A 21,586-nucleotide genomic window follows, 5' to 3' on the forward strand; every position below is an offset into this window, starting at 1 on the left:
GAATGTTCTATAAAAAATATATAGAGATGCTTATCTATAAAAATGTTTCTAGATAAGTTTAGAATAAATTATAAATTATAAAGTTTTAAAGTTCTAGAGAATTTTAGGAAGTGGTCTTATTAAGAACTTGGTCCAGAGGTTCTTTCCTTTTCTCTTCTATAACTGCTTCACCTGTTGCCATTTCTATGGATGATGATTTCTGCTTCTACCCTAAAATGTAATTGCATCCTTTTTCTTATTCTTTAATGTCTATTCAACTTGGGGATATAAATGAATTTTAGTTGAGATTTTTAATGTAAAATTTATTTTCTGTTTTTTTTTTTATTTTTCTACTCTCATTGCTTACAATTTCTTAAACTTAACCACTTTTTTTTAACAATTTTTTTTTACAGAAAAAATCACCGATAAAAGTTTGTATGCAACTTATTGAAATGACATTTATATTAGAATATAAGTATGAGTTTAAGTCTCATATTAAATATTTACGAGAAAATAAAACATCATATAAAAATAAAAAATTATTAATTTATTTTTTAAAAATTTTTTAATTAAAAATAATGTTAATATCTTATCTTATTAAACTCATGTTTCATTTTGGTTAATATTTTTTCAGTGAATCCCTCCCTTAAACTTCACTTATAAGTCTATATATTGTGTTATAAAAGGACTTTCTAGGAGTAATATACAAAACATAACTGTAAATCTACTCAAAATAAATATATAATTCATTTTCACTTAAATGAACAATCTAAAACTAATTTTTCCCGAAAAATATAGTTTATTAGTAAATTCAATCTAACAAGAGAGGATAAACATAAAATAAGATTTTAAAGTATCTAAAAAAATCTTAATTTTGGACAGAATAAAAGCTAATTATTATAATCCCATGATCTTTTCCACTTCCCCGTGGTCTTTAAGACTAGGAAATTAATTTTTTCCACTTGTTAATTTTGTGTATTTATAGACATCATCCATTATTATTACTATTATGAGATTGTTGTATACTTATTCCAACCAAGAGTACCTTGATAAGATATCTAGTTTATCAGTCAGAGATTTCAAAATTCGATATCTTGATTTTCGGAGGTCTTAGAATGATTCAACTATTCACAGTTAGCACATTATCTAACTGGATCCTATACTTTAGTTAAGAAGTGTGTCTAATTTATTATATTTAATGTAAATACTATACATTTGAAAATTTTGACATTATATAAAAAAATTGAAATGCTACTTGTATAACAACTTATTCAACAAAAATTCTGGCGTTTATTTCTTTCATACTCATAATTTATTACACGTTATGAATGAAAAGATTACAAAATTATTGTATGAAATGTATTTTTATTTCTATGTAGACAGCATTCTTAAAAACTCATTAGCAATCAGTTTTTCTGTATTCATATCAGTGCACGTACATTTTTTAGATTATAGAAGACGAGTTTCATTTTTCTTATAATTTGAATTTAGGCTGAATTTAGATCAAAGAAAAGTAAGAATTTCTAAAATGCTATTGATCTGCATAAAATTTCTAAAGTCTTCCATCTTCCATATATAAAAGTTCAGAACACATACAAAGGGAAATATTTCTTGATGATTTAATACACCCTCTTTTAATATAAGTAATATTTCAATTTAATATTTGTTATTTTTAATTCATAAAATGTTTCTGTTATGCTCTTTGTTTCTCTCAAAGAAGGTCTACAGTGAAGATAACTTTATGAAGTATTTTTGGTTAGTATGTGAGATCATTGAAAGGATATTTATTCTAAATAGGTAGAGACTATTTTAATTACAATTTATATTGTTTGACCAGTGAATGCTGTATTATTTTTATGATGAGTGACAAGTGATGAATATGACTGGAAACTCTAAGTAAGAAACAAGTGGATGTTCCTACCATGGAGGAAGAAGAAAGAATAATTTGACTATAATTGAATGGACAACATAAATTAAGAAATGCAAAACTCTTCGGACTTATTACATGTAGGATTAGTTTTCATAACTTCCAACCATGGGGATAGTTTGCTCTCCTTCAACTTAAAATGGCATGATAAATCTTTATTTTTACATTGTTTGTGTGGGTTCACAAAAAAATATTAAAATACAGATATGACTTCAACTAATATAAAAAGATTTTTCTTCTAACTCAAAACTTTAAGACAAAATATATAAAAAAATTTACTTATAGGTTTTTTTCATATATATAGCGTTAAACTTTTTCGCTACAACGTGTGACTTAGAATTAAATCTCGATTTCAAAAGCTTTCCAGCTTCATATTACATACATAAGCATTTTATTGCTAGTTTAATATTTTTTAAGAAGCATAGTTGTAATGTTTTTAATTCATTTTTGTTTTCATTTATTTTGATTGACCAATTAATGCAGTATTATTTTAATGATGCAAGTACATGAGTGATAAGTGATGAATACGACAGAAAATACTGAGTAAGCAAGTGGATGTTCCTACTGCGGTAGCTGAAAAGGAAGAATGAATAGTTTGACTTAAATGGAAAGGAACAAAAAATTAAAGAAGTACAAAAACTGGTTAGACTTACCTCGACGTTGACATTGACCACGTCGCCCGAACACAAACATAGTTCCTTTTGTAGTGCAACTCACAACAGCAACAAGGCAAGCTCATATATACGTGCCATAGTCTACTTCAAACCCAGAAACCACAAGGTCGTGAAAAATGGGAATGTCATCGAGTTTCCTTGTTACTTTTGTAGGAGTTCTAGTTCTTGTCATTCTCATTCAAGCTAAGGGCCAACCAGGTTTGTTAACAAATTAAAACATGAATTTTCATTAGATCATTATTATTTTATAAAAGTTTAGCTGAAGTCTCAACTGCCATTCATATTTTTGCATGTTTATGTTTTTGGATTCATCAGCATAGATTGTGGAGCTCCTGAGGATGTGACCTATACTGAGTCCACAACAGGCATAAATTATACTTCAGACGCAAATTTGATTAATACTGGTATGAGTAAGTCGATAGAAACTAATCTCAAACAACAGTATCAGCGACAGATGTGGAGCCTGAGAAGCTTCCCGGAAGGAAAAAGGAACTGTTACAAAATAAGCGTCACAAGAGCCTCTAAGTATCTCATCCACACTACTTTTCTGTACGGAAATTATGATGGCCGAAATATGTTACCACAGTTTGATCTTCTTCTCGGACCTAACCGCTGGGATACAGTCACTATAGACGATGCATCAACTGACCAATCCAATGAGATCATACATGTACCTTCAATGAATTATGTGCAAATCTGTCTGGTTGACACAGGCAACGGCACACCATTTATATCAGCCATAGAATTCAGGACTTTGAAAAAGAATACATACGTCACTCAATTCGGATCATTGCAACTTTACAATTTCCTGCGCTGCGATTTGGGTTCAACCAAAGTCCACAGGTGAAACAATACTTATGGATTAAATGTGTTGCCTTATAATATGGATTGATTGATTATTGGATTTATTCTGATTTTCTCACAGGTACCCGGATGATATTTATGATCGTTACTGGTATAGTGGTTCTTCCTGGAACGCCTGTAACTTCGGCGAAAATTGGAAACCACTAAATGCCTCCATTCCCGATGATTCTTTAAGTCAGACGGATTACAAGCCCGGAGCAACTATCATGAGCACCGCAGTTGAACCACAAAATGATAGTGCCCCGTTGGTAATAAGGTGGGAGCCAGAACATGAAACTGACCAATTCTATGTGTACATGCACTTCACGGAAATTCTAGTGTTAACCACCAATCAGACAAGACAATTCAACATCATGAATGGTGAATCATGGTTTCAAAATTGTTCTCCAATCTATCATGGAATGAATACTATATATTCGATATCAGGCACCAGTGGGAAAGAAATTAAATTTTCCCTCGAGAGGACTGAAAATTCAACCCTCCCTCCCATCATCAGTGCCATTGAAATTTACAGAGTAATAGACTTACAGAAACCAGAAACATTCCAAGGAGATGGTAAGCCACGAAACTATAGTATTTTAAATCCATTTCTTTTGTTTACCTTATTGTGCATGATCTTAACTACCTTTTACAATTTTTTTATTATCATTTCAAACAAAGTTGATGCGATTACTACCATCAAGTCAGTTTATGCGTTGAAAAGAGATTGGCAAGGCGATCCATGCGCCCCTTCAGCCTATTTGTGGAATGGTCTCAATTGTTCTGATCACGGAAATGATTCTCCAAGAATCACAACTCTGTAAGTCCTCATTATCAAATGTTACATAATTATTATTTAATTATAATTGTTCAATAACTTTTTTCTTTAATTATAATTTTACAAAACGAATGGTTAAATTACAAATTCATTTCCCATAAGTCATACAAATAAGATATTTTGATACCTTGCAATAAATATTTTTCAAAAGATAATATAAGATGAATTATTTGACCATTTTATTATTATTATGGTAAATATGAAGTAAATCATTTTAATAAACCATTTTTAATAGATTTAATTAAGTTTTAAGTATATTTCAGTTTTGGATCTTTTTAATTGAATCTCTAATAATAATTTCTTTGTTTCATTGAATGCTCAATTTTTTTCCTAAAATTTTCTATTTATTGTGTTTTCTATTTTTACCCGTCAACATAATGATATAATTGTTACTTCTATCTTTTCCACTCAAACTCAATCAAATCACATCTTCTTTGTCCAGTCTCCTCCACCTCACCGGTCAATTCATTTTTAGAAAGAAAAGGAATGAGTTTACCGATAAGTTGAAAAACATTGAAAAACACTACACGTTAACTCATCTTATTAGTGGCAAAAATCAAAAGACACGGTGATTAGATAAAATTTTAAAAATATACATATTTTAAGCATTCAATGAAAAAAAAATGTATGATAAACTTAATTAAAACTTAGTTAAGTGATGAAATGCTACTGTTCATATGGAAAACAGGAATTTATCTTCCAGTGGATTGTCGGGAAAGATTGACCCTTCAATTTCAAATCTCACCTGCTCAAATGAATCATGACCCAGAAAAAACAAAATCATATTTTCTATCTTTTTATTCTTTCATACATATACTTTATGCTCAGAAGTCTTACCGTACATGTATAAAGACATATTAAAAGAGGAAGTTATTTGGCTTCCAGGGATTTATCAAACAATAGCTTAAACGGTGAAATTCCTGATTTTCTGTCACAACTACAACACTTGAAGATCTTGTAAGTTCCTTCATCGGTTATTCCTGTGATCCCCTTTATCATAATATACAAAGTTTACTATGTTTCCGATTTCTTTTTCAGAAACTTAGAGAAGAATAACCTCTCCGGTTTAATTCCCTCAGCACTTCATAGGGATTCCCTCACACTAAGGTATACATCTGACACCCATGACCTATGTCTTCTCATAGTCAGTTGTTGATTCTACTGAATATCTCGGCGCAAGTTACACGAATTGAAGTATCTATTGAAAATTCTTATGACTGGGAGTTAAAATATAAACCTACTGTGAATTTATCGCAGTGTGGACCAAAATCCATATCTATGTGAACCTGATCAATGCAACAAGAAGAAAAACAAGAAAAACAATAGCATTGTTACACCCTTGGTAGCATCTGTTGGCGGGGTTTTGATTCTTCTGGTAGCAGTGGCAGCTATATTTTGGACCGCTAAAAGGAGAAAAGTGAAAGGTGATGCTACAATCGTTTAGATTCGTAATTTTTTTTTTATAATTTTCCAGATAAATTTAGTTTTTTAAAGAACTGTTGTATGACATTCAACAGCTCTGACGGTAGAAAAGGATCAGAGTGAGAAATCACCGCAATACACTGACCAAGATGATTCATCACTGCAATCCCAAAAACAGATATATGCATACTCTGACATCGTTAAAATCACCAACAATTTCAATACAGTTGTTGGTAAAGGAGGGTTTGGAACAGTTTATCTGGGCTATATCGAAGATACTCCAGTTGCAGTGAAAATGCTTTCCCCATCTTCTGTTCGTGGTTACCAACAATTTCAAACAGAGGTAAGCTTTTTAACACATTATACTAAGTTCCTGAACGCAGCAATTAATATACTAAATTAAAACATTGTTGACATTTTGATTTACAGGTTAAACTTCTTATGAGAGTTCATCACAAAAATTTGACCTCCCTTGTTGGTTACTGTAATGAAGGAACCAATAAGGGTTTCATATACGAGTACATGGCTAACGGAAACTTACAAGAACATCTCTCTGGTTTGCACCCAAACAAATATTTTGTTGTTTAAAATATGAGCAATAAATTTCCAAACTTCGTGGATATGGATATTTCTTCATTGGACAATTTTACTAGTCATATGACTAACATTTAGTGAACCAAAAGTATGTACAAAAAGTGATAGAACTTGATTACGCAGGTAAACGAAGCAAAAGAAATTTCTTCAGCTGGGAAAAGAGACTTCGTATAGCAGTGGATGCAGCCTCTGGTAAGAAAGTACACCAATAATATTCTTTTCTTAATTCTTCATTCCTCTCTAAATATATAGTTTTGGCCTCAGGATTGGAGTATCTGCAAAATGGTTGTAAGCCACCAATATTCCACAGAGACATAAAATCTACAAACATCTTGTTGAATGAAAACCTCCAAGCAAAATTATCTGATTTTGGTCTATCCAAAATTATCCTAACAGATGGGGAAACTCATGTGTCAACTGTTATTGCTGGTACTCCTGGTTATCTAGACCCTGAGTGAGTCCATCAATTATACTTTCTTGGAAAATTTAGTAATTCTATCTGAATGTTTATGTTCACAAACTTCTAGCAGAAAATAAATTGAGTTGCATTCTGTCCTACAGATACTACCTAACCAATAGATTAACAGAGAAGAGCGACGTTTACAGCTTTGGTGTTGTGCTTTTAGAGATAATCACAAGTCAACCAGTGATGGCGAAGAATCAAGAAAAAACCCACATAAGTGAATGGGTTAGGTCCTTGATTGCAAAAGGTGATATCGATGCCGTTGTTGACTCAAGGTTGGAAGGAGATTTTGACAGTAACTCAGTTTGGAAAACTGTAGAAATAGCAACGGCATGTGTATCTCCAAATCCCAACAGAAGGCCAATCATAAGTGTGGTGGTGACTGATCTGAAAGAGTCTTTAACAATGGAATTAGCTCGAACTGAAGATAGAAGCACTAATACAAGTTATTCAGTTAAACAGGTCATCAGGAATCTGAATACAGAATCTCTTCCCCAGGCCAGATAAACGGTTGCCCAATGTAAGATGATTATAGTCATACTGTAACGTAACACATGAGATTGTTTGAAGATGAAAATTGCTAGGATTTGCTGGTGAATGAAATGGAGTTGCAAATAGAAGAAAAAAATAAATAATCAGGAATGAAATTTCTGCTGCTATATTGGAAGGTTCCCCTTTCAGATTTTGGTTGGTTTTATATATAGATATATATATACAAAAATTAATAACTATGATGGAAATAAAGGAAACAAAAAGCCTTGGAGTTTCAGATATTCAGGTAAAGCTGGTTACCATGTTAAGATGAGTATTGGATTGGTGAGTATTGCAATGTAAGAATGAGATCAAGCAAAAATCATCTCAAACCTCTCTTTTTCTTTTCTATTGTAATTTTTGAATTATTATATATCAATTTTTCAATTTTAAATTTTGCATAATTTTTTATTTATAAAAATAGATAGACTAGAAATAGAAACGATATCTCTTATCTCAATAACACCAAAGATAGGAATATGAAAGTGATTACTTACATTATTATAAATGTAAATGAGTTAAAAATTTTATATTAAATAGAAATGAGAATAGTAAATTTTTATGATTTTAAATCATTAGTGATATTAGGTTTTCTACATCAACAATTCATAAGTCTCATAAGGATAAATCTATTCTAATTATTCTGTATCTCTCCTAATAATATGTTAACACACCTTTAGAATGGTGAATCTCCTTAATCTAGATAGTACATAGATGCTTTAATTTACATGCAACTTTTTTTAATGTACTGGTTCATTAGAAACTAGTAAGAGAATATATATATATATATCAATCACTATTATAAATTGAAACAAGGATAGAAGTCAAATGTAATCATATCTCAATTACAATATTATAAATTATAATATTTAATTCTACATTTTACCATTCAATTATTTATTATTATTATTATTGACAATCACATATAAAATCTTTTAAATAAAAAACGACATAAAATTATGTGATTTACAAAATATCCTTCGTTTTAAAGCTCTTTCATTTGAATCCTTTTGTTATTTTTAAGAACCCATAAATTTCAACAAGCATACTGACAACAATTTTATATCATCTGTTATTTTACAATGAACAAACTTCTAAATTGGTCATTCAAAATATTGATTTTCCAAATTTGTGTCTCCTAAAATTGTTCCACAGATAACAAAAGATTATTAATGTAATAACTATCCAGATTTTTTTTTCAATCGTTTTCTTCGAATATATAAAGTATTTCCATGATTATCTTGAATTATAGAGCAACTAAAATATGACATAAAAGACGTAAAATGTTGTTATGGGTAATACTTTGGTAATGAATTAATTTTTTTAACGGCTTAATTTGTTGACTAAAATCTTGAAAGATTAATACGATGAAGCATATGATTTTAGAGACCGGGGTTTGCTTTTCTTATTTTTAACATATTTTTAAAAGTAACATCCTTAAGACTTAGTAAACACGAGGAAGACAAGTATATATTCCCATGTATATATATATTACACCAACATGGTCGTTATTGGATTATTTCTCCCTTATATGTGACAATTTATTTCATATTAAAGATAGTTGTCATATTAATTCCCACGACTTTTTCTGCACTGTGTTGTACGAGCAAGGAAAGTAGAATTATCTTTTTCATTGTACGTAATGGCCAAATGTAAATCTTATGAAAGTGAGAGACGTATACATTTTATGAGGATCATAAAACTCTGTTGTGGCATTATTCTAAGTAGTGTTCTCTCAGCAAATAGGATTATTATAACTCACTCAAACCAGGTTTCAAATGCCTTCCATCATTATAATAAATGTAAATCTTTATACCATGATGAGGCCCAATTTAACTTGTTAGCCGTTGCTAGGACTCGGGTTCAATCCCCAAATCCTTGGCAACGACACTAAAAACTTGTTAGCTCAAAAAATACTTGTTGGGCTCGATTTCGGCAAGTGCACCGAATCGTTCAAGTAATAAACCGGTAAGACCGGGTATCGTTTTCCCAAGAGACTCGTAATACTAGAGAATTGTGCGATTAACAACTCATATAGACTCAATAACATAACATCAATATACAGAACAAGTGCAGAAATGTAAATTCATACATAATTACAAGGTTGGACTTTGGTATTGAAGACACTTGGAAATGGAAAAGACTAGAAATGGTATGAAATGACATTGCTAAGGTTAGTTTTCACCAATGCACTCTTGTGTATAACCAATTTTATCTCCTCTCTATCAATTTACTAAAGTCAATCCACTAAAGCACTCTAGCCCTAATTCCTTAGGTGAAAGAGCCTAGGTTTTTCCTAATCAAATCCCAATTCCTTGGCAATCTAACAAGCAAAACCCGCATTAAAGAGCTGGGATCTAAGACAACATGTGAATCATCTTCCATTCCTAGAATCAATGACCCACAAGGACTCCTATTTCAGTTCCGGGTTTCATCTTACGTTCCCATAATCCATAAAACCCCAAAATCAAGCCATGAACGTTCCCATTACATGCAAGCTTTAAGATAGGAAACAAGAATACTAGCAATTGATAGAAAAGGCATATATATATTCAAATCATTCAACAATTACACAAGAATTCAAAGGCTACAACTAATCCCAACAAGATGGGTTTGGTTCTCCATTTCCATGGAGAACCCTAAAGCTTACAAGATGACCATGGAAGAAGATGAAGAACCCAAGAGGAAGAAGGGAGTGTTCCCACGAACCCTAGCAGTCCTCCAAGCTCTCCTCTGAGTGAAATCGCGCCTCCAAATGACCAAAGACCCCAAACCCTTCGCGTTTCTGGGTTAAATAAGCTGTCTGCCACATCAGTAAAAGTCGCGCCCGGGCGCCCTCTGTCAGTCGCGCCCGGGCGCGAGACTCTCTGGAAAAATTGAAAAATGGCGAAAAGTCGCGCCCGGGCGCTCCATTTCTCACGCCCGGGCGTGAAACTCTCTGGAAGCTGAAAATGGACGAACGTCCACTTCTCGCTACCGAGCGTCCACTGACGAGCGTCCTGGGTGGACGAGCGTCCTCTGCGTGTTTCGCTGGACGAGCGTCCTCTTATCTCGCTGGACGAACGTCCTCTTATCTTGGACGAGCGTCCTCGGACGAGCGTCCTCTTCTGCATGGACGAGCGTCCTCTCGTTTCTTCTACATGGACGAGCGTCCCTCGTGTCTGGCTGGACGAGCGTCCTCTCTGCAACTTGGACGAGCGTCCTCTGCCTGGCTGGACGAGCGTCCACTTCTGCCTGGCTGGACGAGCGTCCACTGCCTGGGACGAACGTCCTCTCCTCTGGACGAGCGTCCTCTTCCTGGGACGAACGTCCTCTCTGTTAGCTTGGACGAGCGCCCACTTATCTCAGGACGAGCGTCCACTTGTTTCTTTGCTGGACGAACGTCCACTTCTCTGGCGAGCGTTCTCTCTTCTCTTTTGGACGAGCGTCCTTTCTTGTCTTTTTCTGGACGATCGTCCCCTCTAAACGTCCTGGACGAGCGTACTCTTGCTGGCGACGAGCGTTTCTGCATGTGCATGCTTTGGTTTGCTCTATAATTTGTTGGAGACTCTTCCAACCTCATTTTTAGCTACAAAATAAGGGATTATTGATGAAAGTACATCAAAGTAGCCAAAAACACAAATATATAGAAAACAAGACAAAATAAGAGGATTAAGCAAGTTATAAGTTAGAAAGGAGTTGATTTTGCCATTAAAATGATGCTTAAAATATGGTATAATTTAGCATTATCAAAATACCCCCAAACTTACAACTTTGCTTGTCCTCAAGCAAAAGTACTTCTCCTAGCAAACAATTCAATCACAATGGTCTAGCAACTCAAGCATAGTTTCAATCAAATAAACAAAATCAATCATGCTTGCTCAACTTATAAATCACATTCAAGAGACAATATAGTCTTAGCAAGCTAAACTTCAATCATGGTGCTCACAAATTAAAAATCACAAGATAGATGCAAATGATAGATCAACAAACATGGCAAGTTGTTTTCAATGAGTGCATGGAACCAATCCTCACCAAGGAAAGTGTTTCACTCAAGCACAATGGTGTATAAGGATGTGTGTCTAACTCTCAACTATCACAATGTTACACAAATCAACTTTGCCTTTTGTTTCAACAATTTCAAACACATTTACAAGCAAGTTACATCACAAGGACTTTGATTGGCTTGTATTATGGCTGGGCTAAGAAGAAAAATTGGTTTTTCTGGACAACAAAGCACCTTGAGATAAGAGAACAAACAATTTGATTCATGATATAGCTTAGTATCTCTTTTTCTCCAAAATTGAATAACCCACTTCTCAACCTATTTCCCAACTCTTTTTCATTGAATTCATGTTTTTGTCTTTCTTCTTCTTTCTTCTTTTTCTTTCTTTTTACTTATCTTATTGTTTTTCTCAATGCTCCCCTTTTGACAAGAACTCCCCCAAACTTAGACCATTCTCCTCATCCTACCATATATGTTCATCTCAACTCAAGGTAAGGAGGTTAAGGATTTTTCAATAGGCTTAAGGTTTTAGGAGTGAGAAAGTTTCTTTAAGGTTCAAAGGTTATACATTGGCTTTTAGGCTCAAAATGTAGAAGAGGTGGAAGAACAAGATGGCCTTGATCATTTGTAACATGCAAGTAACAGTTCAAATAAAGAAACTTAGGCAAAATCAACTGTGGTTCCAAAGTAATAACATTCATCAATAAACTCTGAGGCACAACATCTCACAGGTTTACTCAGGGTTCCAAAATTTGATAAACATCATGCCAAGAATATTGATCACAATTAAAACCAAGCATCTATCTAAACAGATACAAGCAACCACAATCTCTGTTCAACAAGCTCAACCACATAATCTCAATCAGATTTTCAAAACAATTCTCATGGATAAAGAGCAAGCACAACAGATTTGTATTCAATTCAAGCATAACTAATGATTCACTCAAATCACCAGACCAATTGCACAAGAACTATCCACAAGGCAAGTCAAAAAAAGAAATCAAAAACACAAATACTGAAAGTAAATAAAACTTGAAATTAAAACTGAAAAACCGAATTAAAATGGACTCTTTGCAGCTCCAGCAGTGTAGGAGACTAGCTTCACTTTCATCTGCAACATCTTCCTCCAACAGTAGCTTATACTCCGCAACTGCTCCACCTCCCCCATCAGTAGGGGCCTGGACCCCAGGCCATGCTACACGAGCAGCAAAATCTTCATTTCATATGGTGCTCAACTCACGCATGCCTCAAAGGTTGGCCACTGGTGGTTTTAAACTCTTTAATTCCTAAGGAAGATCTTATCCTGTAACAAGAAAGCTCAAAGCAAAATTAGTATCCCATAGTCAACAACTCAAGAGAAGAATCCAACAACACACTAAAAGAAATGTGCAAAGGAAAACAAAGAAACAAAACAATGAAAGCCAAAACAAACAAAGACAAAAGTACTAGAACAAAGAGGGAAGTCTTAAAATTAAGCTTCCCAAAGGTACAACAACACAAAAAGGTATAAAAACACATCAAAAGGAGTGTGTTAAAGAGTGCAAAAGAATGGGAAACTCATCATAAATCAAGAAAAACAAAAGTGCAGAACCAGAATTTTTGGTGTTGGACGCCCCTGGTGCAGCTCGCGCTCGGGCGCCCCTCAGCAGGGGGCGCTTGGGCGCCACTCGGTCAAGTTGGTGCAGGATGGCCCTCGTGCAGCTCGCGCTCGGGCGCCCCTCAGCAGGGGGCGCTTGGGCGCCATATCAGTTTTCTGCATAATGCAGATTTCTGCGAAATTGGCCACTCACCATGTGATTTTTGGTTCTAGACCTTCATTCAATGCACTCACACACCAAACCAGCTAAAACTAACCTAATACACTTATACAAACCATCAAAACAACATCAAAACTCAAAAATCACAACAATGCAAAACTACACAAACATACAAAACATAAGCTACTAAAGCAAATAACACAAAAATCACACAAACACTAGTAAAAAGGGGTAAGAAAATTGGGTTGCCTCCCAAAAGCGCTTGTTTAACGTCATTAGCTTGACGGATTACTCAATGAAGTGCAAATGTTGATGTTGGTGTGCTCCTTCCACCAACTCTTCTTGAACCACTTTCTAGCCACCAAATCAACTCTCATAGCTTGAATTCTTCTTTTTAGCCCTTCCACTACCTTGACATCTTTAAATACTCAATCCTCTTGATCAACTTTGGCTTGCTAGGCTTGAGTTCCTTGTCTCTCATCAAAGGGTGGTGGTGACTGGTCTTTCTCTTTTCCTTCTCCCTTTCTTCATCTTACTTAGCACTTGGAGCATCTTCAATGAAGGGAGAATTTTGGGCAGCTTGTAGTGCTCAAGCTAGTTGTCTCCTTGTGTCCTAAAATTCCTTCAATCTCAGGGTCTTCATGATGCTTTTGAGGCTGCAGTCCTCCTTGTATGAACATCCCCTGCATACACTTAGACACAACTAGGCTAAAGCCACAAATTAGCCCAAGTAAAATTGAAAAATCTATTTACAACAAAAGAGTTAGTTCTATATACAAAATCAAGTCTACATAAGTTAGAAACCTCACAAAAGTCTAGTATTGACACGAGTCCCCGGCAGCGTGATGACCCAAAACTTTGATAGCCGTTGCTGGGACTCGGGTTCAGCCCCCAAATCCCCGGCAACGGCGCCAAAAACTTGATGAGGCCCAATTTAACTTGTTAGCCGTTGCTAGGACTCGGGTTCAGCCCCCAAATCCCCGGCAACGGCGCCAAAAAAACTTGTTAGCTCAAAAAATACTTGTTGGGCTCGATTTCGGCAAGTGCACCGAATCGTTCAAGTAATAAACCGGTAAGACCGGGTATCGTTTTCCCAAGAGACTCGTAATACTAGAGAATTGTGCGATTAACAACTCATATAGACTCAATAACATAACAAATATACAGAACAAGTGCAGGAATGTAGATTCATACATAATTACAAGGTTGGACTTTGGTATTGAAGACACTTGGAAATGGAAAAGACTAGAAATGGAATGAAGTGACATTGCTAAGGCTAGTTTTCACCAATGCACTCTTGTGTATAACCAATTTTATCTCCTCTCTATCAATTTACTAAAGTCAATCCACTAAAACACTCTAGCCCTAATTCCTTAGGTGAAAGAGCCTAGGTTTTCCTTATCAAACCCCAATTCCTTGGCAATCTAACAAGCAAAACCCGCATTAAAGAGCTGGGATCTAAGACAACATGCGAATCATCTTCCATTCCTAGAATCAATGACCCACAAGGACTCCTATTTCAGTTCAAGATTTCATCTTACGTTCCCATAATCCATGAAACCCCAAAATCAAGCCATGAACGTTCCCATTACATGCAAGCTTTAAGATTGGAAACAAGAATACTAGCAATTGATAGAAAAGGCATATATATAATCAAAGCATTCAACAATTACACAAGAATTCAAAGGCTACAAATAATCCCAACAAGATGGGTTTGGTTCTCCATTTCCATGGAGAACCCTAAAGCTTACAACATGGAAGATGGAAGAAGAAGGAGAACCCAAGAGGAAGAAGGGAGTGTTCCCACGAACCCTAGCAGCCCTCCAAGCTCTCCTCTCAGTGAAATCGTGCCTCCAAATGACCAAAGACCATTTCCCATTCGCGTTTTAGGGTTAAATAGACACATCAGCAAAAGTCGCGCCCGGGCGCCCTCTGTCAGTCGCGCCCGAGCGCGAGACTCTCTGGAAATATTCAAAACTGGCGAAAAGTCGCGCCCGGGCGCCCCATTTCTCACGCCCGGGCGTGAAACTCTCTGGACACTGAAAGTGGACGAACGTCCACTTCTGCTGGACGAACGTCCTCCTGCATGGACGAGCGTCCTCTTGCATGGACGAGCGTCCTGGACGAACGTCCTCTGCCTGGCTGGACGAGCGTCCACTTCTGCCTGGCTGGACGAGCGTCTTCTTCTTGGACGAGCGTTCTGGACGAGCGTCCTCTGCCTGGCTGGACGAGCGTCCACTTCTGCCTGGCTGGACGAGCGCCCTCTGCCTGGGACGAACGTCCTCTCCTCTGGACGAGCGTCCCCCTCTCTTGGACGAGCGCCCGCTTCTGGGACGAGCGTCCTCGGACGAGCGTCCTCCTGGACGAACGTCCGCTCTCTTGGACGAGCGCCCTCTCTTCTCTTTTGGACGAACGTTCTGAATCTTGGACGAACGTCCTGATTGTGCGAGTGTCCTGCATGTGTGGCCAGCGTTTCTCCGTGCTAACTTCTTGGTCCAGTTCTATACATGGTTGGAGAATCTTCCAAGCTCATTTTTAGCTACAAAATAAGGGATTATTGATGAAAGTACATCACAGTAGCCAAAAACACAAACATAAAGAAAACAAGACAAAACAAGAGGATTAAGCAAGTTATAAGTTAGAAAGGAGTTGATTTTGCTACTAAAATGATGCTTAACATATGGTAAAATTTAGCATTATCACAGCGGCGCCAAAAACTTGATGAGGCCCAATTTAACTTGTTAGCCGTTGCTAGGACTCGGGTTCAATCCCCAAATTCTTGGCAACGACACTAAAAACTTGTTAGCTCAAAAAATACTTGTTGGGCTCGATTTCGGCAAGTGCACCGAATCGTTCAAGTAATAAACCGGTAAGACCGGGTATCGTTTTCCCAAGAGACTCGTAATACTAGAGAATTGTGCGATTAACAACTCATATAGACTCAATAACATAACATCAATATACAGAACAAGTGCAGAAATGTAAATTCATACATAATTACAAGGTTGGACTTTGGTATTGAAGACACTTGGAAATGGAAAAGACTAGAAATGGTATGAAATGACATTGCTAAGGTTAGTTTTCACCAATGCACTCTTGTGTATAACCAATTTTATCTCCTCTCTATCAATTTACTAAAGTCAATCCACTAAAGCACTCTAGCCCTAATTCCTTAGGTGAAAGAGCCTAGGTTTTTCCTAATCAAATCCCAATTCCTTGGCAATCTAACAAGCAAAACCCGCATTAAAGAGCTGGGATCTAAGACAACATGTGAATCATCTTCCATTCCTAGAATCAATGACCCACAAGGACTCCTATTTCAGTTCCGGGTTTCATCTTACGTTCCCATAATTCATAAAACCCCAAAATCAAGCCATGAACGTTCCCATTACATGCAAGCTTTAAGATAGGAAACAAGAATACTAGCAATTGATAGAAAAGGCATATATATATTCAAATCATTCAACAATTACACAAGAATTCAAAGGCTACAACTAATCCCAACAAGATGGGTTTGGTTCTCCATTTCCATGGAGAACCCTAAAGCTTACAAGATGACCATGGAAGAAGATGAAGAACCCAAGAGGAAGAAGGGAGTGTTCCCACGAACCCTAGCAGTCCTCCAAGCTCTCCTCTGAGTGAAATCGCGCCTCCAAATGACCAAAGACTCCAAACCCTTCGCGTTTCTGGGTTAAATAAGTTGTCTGCCACATCAGTAAAAGTCGCGCCCGGGCGCGACTGACAGAGGGCGAGCGTCCACTTCTGCCTGGCTGGACGAGCGTCCACTTCTGCCTGGCTGGACGAGCGTCCACTGCCTGGGACGAACGTCCTCTGCCTGGGACGAACGTCCTCTCCTCTGGACGAGCGTCCTCTTCCTGGGACGAACGTCCTCTCTGTTAGCTTGGACGAGCGCCCACTTATCTCAGGACGAGCGTCCACTTGTTTCTTTGCTGGACGAACGTCCACTTCTCTGGCGAGCGTTCTCTCTTCTCTTTTGGACGAGCGTCCTTTCTTGTCTTTTTCTGGACGATCGTCCCCTCTAAACGTCCTGGACGAGCGTACTCTTGCTGGCGACGAGCGTTTCTGCATGTGCATGCTTTGGTTTGCTCTATAATTTGATGGAGACTCTTCCAACCTCATTTTTAGCTACAAAATAAGGGATTATTGATGAAAGTACATCAAAGTAGCCAAAAACACAAATATATAGAAAACAAGACAAAATAAGAGGATTAAGAAAGTTATAAGTTAGAAAGGAGTTGATTTTGCCATTAAAATGATGCTTAAAATATGGTATAATTTAGCATTATCATACCACAAGCATATACATCCTCTAGTTAATTTAATACTCGTTAAGATCCATGGTGTACATATCTGGTCCAACAAAGACTTATTTCTAAATCTTAAGTAGTTTTATTATATCTTTTAATAGTCATTAATATCATATTTAATAGAAGATTTTATCTATTTAAACCGCATATAGGGCCTAGAGACCCTAGAAATACATATGGTATTTTATATATACTCTGAAACTCATATTTATTATTATATACATAAAATATTTAAATTCTTTTACTGAATTGAGTATTAGAGAGTTTTTGGCAAATAAATTTTCTCCCACTTTTCAAGAATATTTGGTGGAATCCAAGTAAAATTATATCCTTTCACCATGTATGAACTATGTCACCTTTTCCTCTCTTATACATAACCATGTTAGGTGTTGATTCGAAAAAACAAGTGAGACTCACACTAGTGCATAAAAGGCTTTTAACGTCTATTATTTAGGGTTTTTAACACTTGATCCCACATCGACGTCTTATTGGGAAACGTCAATGTAGATGTCGAATAGTACATGTCAGACGTTTGACTATGGGCGGCCGACGTTTAATGTCCTGGACAAATCTTGGCTTTGTAATCCATTTGCATGTGCACTGTTTAAAAATGCAGTGAAGGGAAATGGAGGAGTGCACCATTCGAAAACGCAAGAATCGACGGTCAAAAGCGCTCAAAATCATCGGCCAAGGACACGCGCAAAACTACACCAAAACGCAATGAAAATGCATTATAATCCATTCAAATGAAAGATAATTCATCAAAAAGTAATGTAATCGGAGTAAAACTAGTTTTAAACGGTGCAAAAGAGAGAAAACGAACCTCAAAAGCTTTGGTCGTGGAAGAAAACGCGAGGAAGATAATGAACACTAAGTGTGTGTAATTGTTGCCTCGCGTTCAAGATTTTGGTAATAGCATACGTTTAGACGTCGGGCCTCCTCCTAGCCGACGTCTAAATGACTATAGACGTCTGCCCCCCCCCCCCCTCTCCCGAGTCGATGTTTAAAGGGTTTAAAATATAATTTTAGTAAACACATTTGGCGTCCATGTTAGGAGGGGTCGATGTCTAAGATCGATTTAGATGTTAGTGTTGATTGACGGACGTCTAAAGACAATGGAATAGTCACTTTTTCAGGCAATTTGGAATCTGGAGGATGGGGGACCGACATCAAAATAAGACTTTAAACGTCATTGTGGCGAGATCGGACGTCTAAATGGTAATTTTTGAAATTTTGACTACCTCATTGGCTTCCAATGGTTGGCCCCGAACGTTTAAATAGGTCTTAAACGTTGGGCACCCTGAACTCCGACATCTAAAGCCCATTAAAATATTAATATTTTTTATTCATTTGTCTATTTTTCGCATCCAATTGTAGGGGCCGACGTGTATTATTCTTTAGACATCAGGGATCCTCCTAGCCTACGTCTAAATAGTTATTTTAATTACAATACCATCGGTCATTTTTCACGTTGGATATTCGGTGGTCAGACGTCTAAAGAGTGACGTTAAAGGCTTTTTCTGCATTAGTGTCATAAGCATGGAACTCACCAACACGAGAAACATTTTGATGGTCCTAAACACCATCCTTCATCTCTATGTTATAGCATCATCATTAGGAATGTCGATGCGAACATCCCATCTTTGTCGTTTGCATATATTAGGAGAATGATTACAGTGGCAAGAGAAGTTGCGCACATCATTAGATGCCCAAGGCTTTGTCAATTGTTGAGGCGTCTTGTCTCTGGAAACGTAAAGGGATACATGATATGGTTGTACCCATTCCCCAAGACACGACAAAGGTCTGATGACTGATGTGTTTGTTGACCATGTAGGTGTCGAGGACTAAGACCCAGAAATTCTTGATGTATTTTCCAATACATCAGGAACCACAAATAAAGCATGGAATCAATCCACATCAAGCATTAAACATGAAAATTAAATACTAACATATATATTATTAACAGCATAAAAGGGGGGAAACCATCATGGATGAAGGAGGAAACCCAAGGAGGAGAGGGAGAGCTTCCCAGCGCTTCAAATAGTCTTCAAGAGTCTCTCCAAGCACCCTATGTGATTATATTCGTGTAAAATGGAAGAATACCCGAAAATTCTCACGAAAACATAATTAAATACTCACTTTCGCATATCAGGACTCACAGACTTGCCCAAAAACTTCATTCTCATCCAGCAAGGCCTAAATATCGACGCTCCTTGACTTGTAACTCGCTAAGCGAGCCATAATTTCACCTAACGACTCGAATACTACAAGTTTGGGCTATCATTTTCACCTAGTGAGTAGTCAACTCGCCCAACGAGTCAACCTGCCACCCAATGGTGATTTTTTGTTGTCCAAGGGTGATCCTTTGTCGTATAACCATACAAGTAAGTCTTTTATTCATGTTTGCAACGCTAGGTGCAATTCTAGTGCCCATGGAGTGAGTATTTCTCTAAAAATCATTATTTCTTATCAAATCATGGTTCCTTGAGTTCTAACTTATTTTCTTTCAACAGAATTGTTTCTTATTGGCTTATTTTACACACTCAAAATAGATATTAAAGGTAAACAAGCAAACACTAACTAAAACACAATAAAACATGAAGACATACTGAAGTTGGGAACAAAACAAGGTAAAAATTATGAAAGAGTTGGTTTATTCATATAAATATATACACATAAAAACAAGTAAAATCAATAGTTATCAAAAGTGTAAGACTATGTTTCAACATCTCAAGAGGGAAGTTGACGCACTGCCCATTCTCAACCAAAGAGAAGTTGGTCTTGATGTTGGTCTCCTTAGCTCGGCAACCAAAGGAAGAGATTGGTCAACCGGAGAGAAGCTTGGCCAACACAGGATTGTTTGCCCAAGAGAAGCTAGGCCTAGAGAAATTTTAAAAGGGTAAATGATTTATTGCCCTGACAACATACAATATAACAAAGGAACAAATTCAATGACCTCGGTCACCAGGAAGAAATTCGACCTAGAAAAAGATTTTCAGAGGAAGTTGAATCATGTAAAAAAGCTATTCCCACTAGTTGTTTTTATAGCATTCCTAAGTAGATAAAATTCTTAAAGAACTCATTAAAGATCAACTTTTCTGTATTCATATAAGTGCACGTATACTTTTAGATTATAAAAGACGAGTTTCATTTTTGTTATAATTTTTTAGTTTAGGCTAAATTTAGCTTCACCAAATCAAAGTAAGAATTTCTAAAAGCTATTGATCAGCATAAAATTTCTAAAGGCTTCCATCTTCTTACCATATATAAAGGTTCAGAACACGTACAAATGGAAATATTTTTTGTTGATTTAATACACACCCTCTTTTAATATAAATAAGGATTTAATATTTAAGTGTAATATTTATTATTTTTAATTCTTAAAATGTTTCTGTTATGCTCTTTGTTTCTCTCAAAGTAGGTTTATAATGAAGATAATTTTTTAAGTATTTTGGGTTAGTGTGTGAGATAATTAGGACGACAATTGTTCTGATAGGTAGATATTATTTATTAAGATGCATACATTGGTTTTAATTGCAATTTACATTGTTTGACCAGTGAATGTAGTATTATTTGTATGATGAGTGACAACTGATGAATATGACAGGAAACTCTAAGTAAGAAGCAAGTGGATGTTCCTACCATGGAGGAAGAAAGAATAATTAGACTAAAATTGAACCATGGAGGGTTCAATTAAGAAATGCGAAACTCTTTAGACTTATAACATTTAGGGTTAGTTTTTACTTCATAACTTCCAACCATGGAGATAGTTTGCTCTCCTTCAACTTAGAATGACATAATATTAAAATCTTTATTATTTGTGTGGGTCTTTTGAAAGGGATTCACAGAAAAATACTAATAAAATATGAGTTCAAGTAATATAAAAGATTCATATTATCTTCTACCAATAAATTTATAGGTTTTTTTTCCCTAGCGTTAAACTTTCTGGCTTTTCAATTTAACGTGGGACTTAGAATCAAATCTCAATTTCTAATATTGTGTTTTATTAGCAATTTGCTAGTACCCTGAAACAATGGCGGGATTTCAAAAGCCTTCCGGCTTTCCATCATTCTAACATACACATCATATTACATACATAAGCATTTTATTGCTAGTTTTATATTTTTTAAGAAGCTTAGTTGTAATGTTTTTAATTCATTTTGTTTTCATTTATTTGATGCAAGTGGATGAGTGATAAGTGATGAATACGACAGAAAATACTGAGTAAGCAAGTGGATGTTCCTC

At 36.1% G+C, this 21,586-nt stretch overlaps 1 protein-coding gene across 1 annotated transcript; it reads left to right on the forward strand.

Annotated features, from left to right (window-relative positions):
* The first annotated feature begins 2,696 nt into the window (after positions 1 to 2,696).
* LOC108332943 (probable LRR receptor-like serine/threonine-protein kinase At1g51880) lies at positions 2,697 to 7,614 on the forward strand. The gene is given in 13 exon segments (XM_052870756.1): positions 2,697 to 2,741; positions 2,840 to 3,423; positions 3,506 to 3,999; positions 4,105 to 4,243; positions 4,950 to 5,008; positions 5,128 to 5,218; positions 5,300 to 5,368; positions 5,519 to 5,688; positions 5,770 to 6,026; positions 6,113 to 6,239; positions 6,401 to 6,469; positions 6,542 to 6,731; positions 6,839 to 7,614. Coding segments are annotated over 13 exon segments (2,703 nt in total). The 3' UTR covers positions 7,248 to 7,614.
* Positions 7,615 to 21,586: the final 13,972 nt, after the last annotated feature.

This window comes from Vigna angularis, chromosome 11 (genome assembly GCF_016808095.1).
Source record: "Vigna angularis cultivar LongXiaoDou No.4 chromosome 11, ASM1680809v1, whole genome shotgun sequence".
Taxonomy (NCBI): domain Eukaryota; kingdom Viridiplantae; phylum Streptophyta; class Magnoliopsida; order Fabales; family Fabaceae; genus Vigna; species Vigna angularis.